The sequence below is a fragment of the Furipterus horrens genome, unplaced genomic scaffold (genome assembly GCF_987537825.1).
Source record: "Furipterus horrens unplaced genomic scaffold, mFurHor1.1.pri manual_scaffold_2, whole genome shotgun sequence".
Classification (NCBI taxonomy): domain Eukaryota; kingdom Metazoa; phylum Chordata; class Mammalia; order Chiroptera; family Furipteridae; genus Furipterus; species Furipterus horrens.
This window is the reverse complement of record NW_028327172.1, coordinates 67,220,764-67,230,074: the sequence shown is the minus strand read 5'-3', so window position 1 is coordinate 67,230,074 and position 9,311 is coordinate 67,220,764. Positions and strand designations below refer to the sequence as shown.

The 9,311-nt window shown below is 47.6% G+C and overlaps 1 protein-coding gene across 1 annotated transcript; it reads left to right on the top strand.

Annotated features, from left to right (window-relative positions):
* The first annotated feature begins 2,676 nt into the window (after nucleotides 1–2,676).
* LOC150018740 (NUT family member 2F-like) lies at nucleotides 2,677–4,651 on the top strand. The gene is made up of 3 exons (XM_090267327.1): nucleotides 2,677–3,084; nucleotides 3,462–3,578; nucleotides 3,983–4,651. Exons 1-3 carry the CDS (start codon nucleotides 2,677–2,679, stop codon nucleotides 4,649–4,651), a joined length of 1,194 nt encoding a protein of 397 aa, XP_090123453.1.
* The last annotated feature ends 4,660 nt before the right edge of the window (nucleotides 4,652–9,311 follow it).

Below are 9,311 nucleotides of genomic sequence, written 5' to 3'. Positions count from 1 at the left end.
CAGAGTGCACATCCATCTCATGTGCAGTGCAATTTTTAACAACCTAGGAAAACCAGGGTCCTAAGATGTTAAGTCTCGCTAACACATAGAAACAGATTTTGTTTTCCTGTCCCTTACTTCTGTCCTTACCTCAACTGAGCCTAGATGATCAGCGCTGTATGACAGTTCTCACAAATTCCATATCCTCCAAAGACCATGCATATTTTACGTGTATGTGCAATTGTGTTTTGTGGTGGAGGCAAGATGCATGCTTGAGTCTATTTACTGAGAGTACTTCTTATGAAGAGAGTAGCTAATAATAGTCTAATAAGTTCCTTGTTTGGTAGAGTTGTCAGATAAAATACAGGATACCAGTTAAATGTAAATTTCAGCAAGGTTACAGTAAAGGTATATTCCAAGTATTGCATGGTACAGAATTCTCCTAAAAACCAATTCATTGTGTATCTGAAATTCAAATTCAGTTGGGCGCTCATTATTTGCTAAATCTAGCGACCTATTCTTCCATGTACTTTGAATTTTAAGGGACTGCGGAACTTGTTATAGGAATCTAGCCTCCAGAAGTAAAGAGAGGAGCCACATTACCAGTACGAAGACAATCAATTATGGTCTATACTAAGTAATATTACATCTAAAATAAATATATTGGGACATATATTAATTTTGAACCAGAGAAAATTTTATTTTTAAAAAATAAAAATAGTTTGCATTTCCTTTTAGTTCCACAATACATCTCTGAAAAGACTGAAAAGAAACAGATGACACTGGCATCCTGTGGGTGAGAAGTCTGTGCTGCCAGGGGAAAGAGACAGGAGAGAGACTCTTCGCTGCAGAGCCTTCCCCTGAATGGACTGGAGCAAAGGAGATTGTTAGCAAGGCTGGACGGGCTGCAGTCTGCAGAGCTCTGGCACGGGATGGTACTTGGGACCATGGGACTGCTTCCTAAAGAATAATGTGCACACAGCTACTGAACAGGCTGGATCTTCTGCATCAATACTAATTTCAAACACTGGGTTCCATGTTGCCCGAAGTACCCATTGTTTTTTAAGGTTATATGTTTAAATTTTGTTTAGAAATTATAGCCTGTGCTGAAGTAAGCCAAGAGCCAGATAGGAAGCAGGTTGAGGGACCTAAAATTAAGTTGATGGATCAAGAACTGAAATAAAGGGAACATCAAGTAAAGTCTTTGTATGTGAATCTAAAAAAGCCAATGTATAAATTGCATAAAGAGGCACGAAACAATTGTATTACCATGTAAAATTTGAAAGGAACTTATTGTTCTTGTGTACCAGCAGAGCCTTCCCTGAAATGTCTCCCCACTCCCACCCCCACCCATGCCACCTGCCCTGTGCCCCTCCCCCACTGCAGAATGTCTGAAGTCCAACATTCTGCCGTTTGAATTCAAACACTTCCATCCACTGGATGCTGAGCATCTGTTGAAGCAGGTCACTCTCTGGCTTCTGGACTTGAAATTTCTCATTGTGGAGGCTCCTGGGCAGCGGTGGTCAGTGCCTCAACCAGCAGGGATGGCTTCAGAAGGAGGTAAGCCTGTAGGTTGAAGGGGGGAGTGTGTTGTTCCTCAAAACGTGGGATTAAAATGTGACACTTCCACTGGGGAAACATAGTTTGGACTGAAGTAGAGGAAGGACAGAGCCCTTGACCTACACGAACCTGTCACCCGGGAATGCTAGGAGCCAGTGGAAACCTGTGACAGCACTGGGCAGAGAGGCTCCTGAGAGGTGGATCAGGATGACTCAGGGGAAGTGCCTGGGGGTACAGAGAGGATGGTAGCAGGCACTCTGATTCTTTCTAGAGAGGAGACAAGCACTTCAACGTGTGAGTGGGGAGAGCAGTGGTTTGTCATGGGGGTGGCACTCGGGGGAGGGTTACGGGACAGCCTTGTCCTGTGTCCTGTTCTGTAGGCACCTGGAGATTGCCTCACAATATGAACTGACTATACTAGTCCTAATGGGGGCAGTGCAGAGAGGTGGTCTTAGCCATACGTTGCCCAGTGGTGTTGACTGTGGCCAGTTCTACAGTGAAGTGTCATCCCTGAGAGCTAGGCGGGAAGGTACTCCAACTGCTGCAGCCCAGGGCGTCTCCACTCCTTCAGCCCAGAGCTCACTTCTCCTGAGTCCAGGGAGCTGCTTGTTGTCCTAGATTCAGCAGCGGCAGGGCAGCCCGGTAACTTCCACCAGGACAGGGCTCGGTTCCCTGCCTGTCCTGAATTGCTCCCCCTCCGTGGAAACTCGGTTCTTCAGATCTGCTTCCTCTTTTCGCATATCTGTCTCACGGCGTGCCCCCTGCCCTGCCTTTTTCCTTTGAGACGAAGGGTTAGCTCATACTCCACGTCACTGCCTCGCGGACCGAAACAGATGTGTAGTGTGGTTGGTTTTCCGTTGGAATGTCTGTAAAGGTGGATTTTTTTTAAATGGGGCACAGGAGGAAGATGACCTTCTGTATCATTAGTAAACACCCAAGGACACCTGTCCTGAGGAATTAGAAGCACTTGGTCGACTTTCGTAAACCCTCTCCCACCTCCCTATCAAAGGACCCAACACAAAGTTCGCTAAGAAGCGGGGTGGGTGATTGGAGGACCCCTTGGAGAATGGCGGCTCGGCCTCTCTTCATAATTGACTCCTGGATTCTCCCCTCTGACCTCTCCCCTCCCATGGTCACATGGCCTCAGGTCCTGACCCAGCTGCACCCACGCTAGTGTCCCCCCCAACACTGCCCTCACTATCGCATGCTCAGGAGGAGGAAGCTGGAGCCCCTCACACTCCCTCCTCTTCCCGCTCTGCCCCAGCTCCTATTCCCAGGAAGGCCGTACCCAAGGCCCAGCGCATCCGCGTACGCCAGCGGCCCCCGGAGACCAAGTCGCCCAAGGATATCCCTCCTGGGGCCCTGAAAGAGTACATAGACGTCACGGACAAGCTGGTGCGGCTGGCCCTCTCAGCCACGGGGGCGTCAGGTGCAGAACAGGAAAAGAGAAAGGAGTCGCAGCAGGAAGAGAATCCGACCTGCCTGGACCCGCATCTCCTGAGCTACATTGAGAAGCTTTGTTCTCAGGAGGACTTTTTCTTCAAGGTGGGCTGGCTCAGAGCTCCGGGGTCTGCAAGATTCTGGAGAGCGGTGCTCCAGGACCCAGGCCTGGGTTTTGCCCAGACGGATGGGGTTAAGCTCTGTTCTTTGTTCCTGAGATGAGTGTATGCATGGGTGTGAGTGTGTGTGTGCATGTTGTATGTGTGGTGTGTGCTATCCGTGTGTAGATGTGGGTGTACTCTTGTGTTTGTATGTGTGTATGTTCCTGTGTGCATGTGTTTGTAGCGGATGACCATGAATTGTAAAATACCCTGTACAACAGGATGGGGTGGGTCTTTGCTCTTCCAGTTTTCCTCCTGGTCCTACTGAATCACAGGTTACTCCCTACCAAGAGTGCTCACAGCTTTTTCCGTCTGTCCCAGGTGGAGGAGGTCATCCAGCCTCAATTTCTGGCGTATGTGCTTTCCCCAGAAGCACAGTTGGATTTCCTGGCCCTCACTGAGGACTTGTTGGAGCAGGAGAAAGGACCTGGGGACCAAGTGAGCCATGGGAGGGAGGGACCCCAGGTGAACCATAGGAGGGAGCAGGTGAACCATGGGAGGGAGCACCCAGGTAAACCAAGGCCAGGAGGAACCCAGAACAGTGGTGTGAATGACTATCCGGCCCACCCCTGCCTGTAGGTATGGCATGCCGAGGGTTAGCTCTGGGGTGGGGCAGTGCAGGACGACAAGGAGAGGAGGAGAGGATGGAGAGAATGGAGAGGGAAGAGCACAAAGCTGGGACTATGGCACAGGAGAACGGCAGAGAGCCACATGTCTGTTTTGGATTCATGTCACAGTGACACCCCCTTCCTGCCTCCCCCAATGCCATTGCCTATCACCCGTGCATCTCCTTCTCTCACATATGTGTGCAGAGCCAATCACTGTTCCCCTCTTCCTCCCAGCTGGTGGAGAAGTGGCTCCTGGCCTTGAAGGAGGAGGAGGGTGTGCAGGCACCCCTGAGTCACGGTGCACCCCAATTAAACTCAAGTCCTTCTGAGTCTGCAGCCTGCCAAGACATCCAGAGGCATGACTACGGCCCCCAGCTGGGGGTCAATGACAAAGCCTGCCTACCAGAGACTGACTTCAAAGGCTGCCAAAGGCACGGTCAAGCAGACATCCACCTGTCCAAGCCAAAAGCCTTTGCTGTCTCTTTGGGATGTCAGGAGTACCCACCACTGCAGGCTCAATGCCCTCTTTTTGCTCCCCAAGGTCACAGGTACACTTTCTCTGGACTGGGGCCCAGGGATGCCTCCATTCCCAGAGAAATCTGTCTTGGGGAGGCTTGCAGGCCAGCGGGCAGGTCCAGTGAGCATGAGGGAGACCTCCCTGGCCTGCCCTTCCTCTGGGCACCCCCTAACAGTCTGATGCCTTCTGTGCACTCTCTGAGTCCGGTCCCTGCCTTGGGCCTTGCCTGCCCTGGTGGTCGGGGGTCCTGGGGAGCTGTGCAGTCCCAGCCTCAAAAGAGAAAGTGTGACCAGTCTGCTACAGGGAGTTGGAGGAAGTGGCACTGCAGCCAGTGCAGAGCAACGGGGTGTCGTTCCCGTTGCCAGACCCCAGGGGGCCCAGCCTAGACGTGACCTGGCTGCCCCCAGAGGGCTGCTCCTGGCTGTTCTACTGACATGGGGCAGGGGGAGGGAGAATAAGGGTGGGGGTGGGCCTGGGGTAGGAGAAGCACCTTGGGGTAATGAATAAAGATGGTTTTGTTCGAAAATGCTCTAGTGGCTGTTGTCTCCACATTGGAGTCTGTGCTGATCCTTGGGGAAGGGACCTGAGAGGAAGGAAGTATGTGGGAGGTCATGGGCGCTACGGATTCATAGGTGACCCTTCAGTCCCTCCTTCCAGATTGACAGGGACTTCTGACTGTTCCTGGGAGCACACAGCTCTCTAATCCCCAAGGACCCCTCTCATCACTACTTCTCCCAAAGCCAGACTGGGTGAGGGGCTTCCCGGACGCAGCCAGACAAGGGGCTGAGCCATTTTCAGCTCTTCCATGGTCTCCTCTCCTGACCAGGGAGGAAAGGGCATGGCCTCAGGGGATAGGCTGTCTGCCTCTGTGCCTCGTGGCAGAAGTATCCTCTAGTCTCAGCAGTATGATTGAAAGTGGAAGATGGAGGAGGCCATGAGGCTGGCACAAAGGGGTGACAAGAGAGTAATGGGATACCTGTTAAAGGTGTATATGCAGGAAATGACAAGGATTGGAGAATATACCAAGTCCCTGTGGGATTTCTGTGTAGAACAATCTTGTCCATCTGAGGGAGGAGGATCCATTTGCCACAGCTGGGGGACTGGCCTTGGGGACAATGGGTCTCCAAGACCCCCTATAACTACCATTTCTTCTTGTGTGAATGGATGCTCACCCAGATTTATGTTTGTGTGGAAAACAGTTCCAGCTAACTATGACCCATTTCACAAGCACAGCACAGCCAGCAAGGGTTGTAAGGAGCAAATTGTGTGTAACCCCAGGGCTGGCGGGAGCTGGAGATACAGGTTGAGGGAGGGAGTCCTCGATTACCTTGCTGTGAGCACTGGTACAACTCCACAATCAAAGCAGGGGATTCAAATCTCAGATGTATGAGTGAGATGAGGGACAGTAGCTGAGCCAGAAAGAAGCCCTGTCTCCAGAACTGCCTTACCCCAGCACCAGGAGGATGTTCTGATCACGTGTGGCCATGCCCTGGCCTCGATCCCCTTCCCTCCCGGCCAATGCCTCATCCCCATGTTTAAGTTCTGAGTCCTTTCCTGGGCCCAGGTTGTGTAGGAAAGGCTGGACCCCTCTGAGCATGACCCCGCCTAGCATGGAAAGCTGTGGTCCAGGGTGGTGATCCAGCAGCAGTGATGGGATGGGGCTAAAGCCATTCAGTTCCAAAGGTGGCTTGGCCCTCTGCTGACCTCCAAAATAGTATGGGTGTGAATAGGTTCACATCAGGGCCCTCACTTTCCACATAATTGCAGTTCAGCCCACAGGCCTGCTCTGCTGCCTTCCCTCCTCCTGCATGGTGGGCAGCACCCATGTCGTTCAACCCCCTAGCACTTGGTGAAGGAGACTTCTCACCATGACTACACTTTCCCCAGCTGCTGCCCCTCCCTGTCCAGCTGAGCCTCAACACAGAGAAATAGGCTCAGAGATCAGTGTGTGTTGTGGGGGTGGTCCAGAAGCTGTTACCTATCATGGGCGAGCATCCTCCCCATGTGCCCACCCATGTGTCCCTGCTTAGGGTGGCAGGCACTGGATGCAAATGTGGTGAGTGATGGACAGAGCTCGGACCCTCCGTTCACTGGTGTGAATTCATCCTGTGGCTTCTCTGCTTGCAGGGTCTTCGTGGTGAAACAGGATAACACATCCCCTTCTCAGTTTGTTAGGAACATCAAGTGAGTCGTGTTGGAAGGGACCTTACTTGCTCCACCCTTGTGTGTGCTGGGCCCTCAGTCACCATCATTAGGTTCACGCTTGGCCATTGGGTGTCTCTGCAGCACCTGTCCTCACTCACCTGGCTATCTCTGCCTTTGAATCCTTATTTGGATGAATAGTTCCCAGGAGGAGGCAGAACTTGAGATGCCCACACCTCTGAGTCCTATGAACTCTGAAATCTCCCTGGAACCTGTACAATGAGGCCGACTGAGGTCCATCGATGCTTCAACCCTGGGCAATTCCAGCTCCATGGGCTACATGGGATCCTGTAGAAATTTTCACATTAGTCTTTGGCAAATACTAGGGTATGTCCAATGGGGGAAAAAAAAATTCACATTTTCATTGCAGCCAACCTTCTTTACTACAGAAAACAAACTTGAAATGACACTTTGTGAGGATGATGTAGAAGGTGGGTATCAGGAAGGACTTACTAGTGACTAAAGTAGAATCTGTGAAACCAACAATGCCATCTCATCAAACCTCCTTGGAAATCATGATGCTCATACAAGAAGGCACTGCCTATGTGTTAGGAGATTCCTGGTGCTCCACTTTCTTGTAGCTCATTGGATCTCCACAGAGCCTGGGGGAGAGTCATGTTTAACCCATTTTTCTGTGAGGAAAGAGGGCTCAGAGAGGTCAGGGGACTGAGTACAGAGCACACACTAGGAACTGAAGTGACACAGGTTTGGCTCCAGGGCCCTCCTTCTCCTTCAAGAGGAATAAATTCCTCCAAAGAAGCCATGACGTCCTGGGAAAATCCCAGGGATACAGGAGCAAGAATCGTCACCACACTCATGGTTCTGAAGTGGCCTCTCATTGTGGGTTGAGATTGTGTTTCCCTGATGCTGAGCATCTCTTCATATGTTTATAGGCCATGTGTATATCTTCTTTGGAAAAATGTGTGTTCATCCTCTGCCAATTTTTAGTTGGTTTATTTGTGCCTTAGGATTGAGTTATAAGAGTTATTTACATATTTTAAGAAACAGACTGTTTCCAGAGATACGATTTGCACAAAATTGTCCCATTTTATGGGCTGTTCATTACTTTCTTGATGGTGTCTTTGGAAGGAAAACAGTATTAGCTTTTGATGAAGCCCAAATTCTTTTTTTTTTTCTTCTGTTGCTTTTGTTTTTAATGTCATATCTAAAAATCTGTTGACAATCCTGTCAGGAAAATGTATGCCTATGATTCTTCCTTTTTTTAACCACCTTTACCATTTTTAAGTGTATATAGTTCAGTATTGTTAAATACATTTACATTGCTGTGCAACAGATCTCTAGAAAATTTTTCTTTCAACACTGAAACTCTATACACATTAGGCAGTTATTCTCCCTCCTTCTCTCCCAAGACCTGGACAACCACCTTTCTACTTGATGCTGGAAATCAAGACTTCTGATATGAGGTATGTTTACATGCCTCTCGGTCCAGGTGTTTAATGATCCGAGCAGCGAGCTGGACTCGCTGGTGCCGACAGTCTCTGACTGCTCAGGCCTCAGGATCTTAAAGACATCCTGTGACTTAAAAAGAATCTTGCTGAGTACTCCATCTTCCCTGATGCTGATAAGGAAATCAAACAAAACTAAGCACAAATGGTGTTTAACCTTGATTGCTTTCTGTTAGTGTTTAAGGAACAGCGCATCCATTCCATAGTCTTAAAAGAATAAATGATTAGATTTCTGTTTTTCTGTTTTTGAATTTATAGATGCTATATAGACTTGTTTATCAGGAAGCATTCTCTTCAGTTAATCCTTTAAGCTTCCTCTGTTGTAAGTTTCAAGTACATTGTAATCATTCCTGGAATGTGCCTGTGAGCTCATTCCTGGACCCTCCCTGTTGATTAGCATATCAGCAAAATCCAATAAAAGGAAGGTGCTTGCACTGCTCAGTGCTGACCTGCCTGAGCTTGCGGGAGCCCTCCGTTCGTCCCATTCTGTCTGCTGGAATTACTTGCATGCCCTCGACCACAAAGTACTACAACACTACTTTCTGTGTTTATAACTTTGACTACTATACATACTTCATACGATTAGAATCACATAGTATTTGTCTTTTGTGACTTGGTTATTTCATTCAATGTAGTGTTCTAAAGGTTCATCCACATTGTAGCATGTGACATGGTTTCCTTGTTTTAAAGGTTCATCATATTTCATTGTATGTACAGACCACATTCTATTTATCTATTCATCTGTTGATGGACTTTTTGATTTCTTCAGGCTATTGTGAAACATGCAGCAATGAATGTGGATGTGCAAATATCTCTTTGAGGTCTTGTTTTGAATTTGTTAGGATACATATCCATAAGTGGGTTTTAACATCATATGGTAGTTATATTTTTAATTTCTGAGAAAATTCCAACTTGGTGTATACCCATCTATAAATGTGTTCATGCTTTTATACAACAATAGATAATAAAAAGTTTACATAATAATTTTGATGGTTATATATAGTATCATATTATATATATATATGTGTATATATATATATATATATATATATCATATTGCCTTAATCTTCTTTCAACATGCTGAATTTAGGGTAACAACATAGATATATTTTAGATGTTATTTAATTTTTAAGTGATTCATAATTTTTCCTTATACATATATAGTAAAAATAATTTATAAGTATCTTGTTGAACTGTCATAAGTTATGATATTACAGGATAATCAGTTCTAGATGCCAAGTTTTTCAAGAGTTTTGAAAAATTATTCCCTCTAATATACTTTTCATAATTAATTGCTATAGAAAATTATGTCCTCACTTTAATAACCCTTCCTTTGTCGGTGATCATCTTCCTTGCTAATTGGTTTTAAGATTGTCTT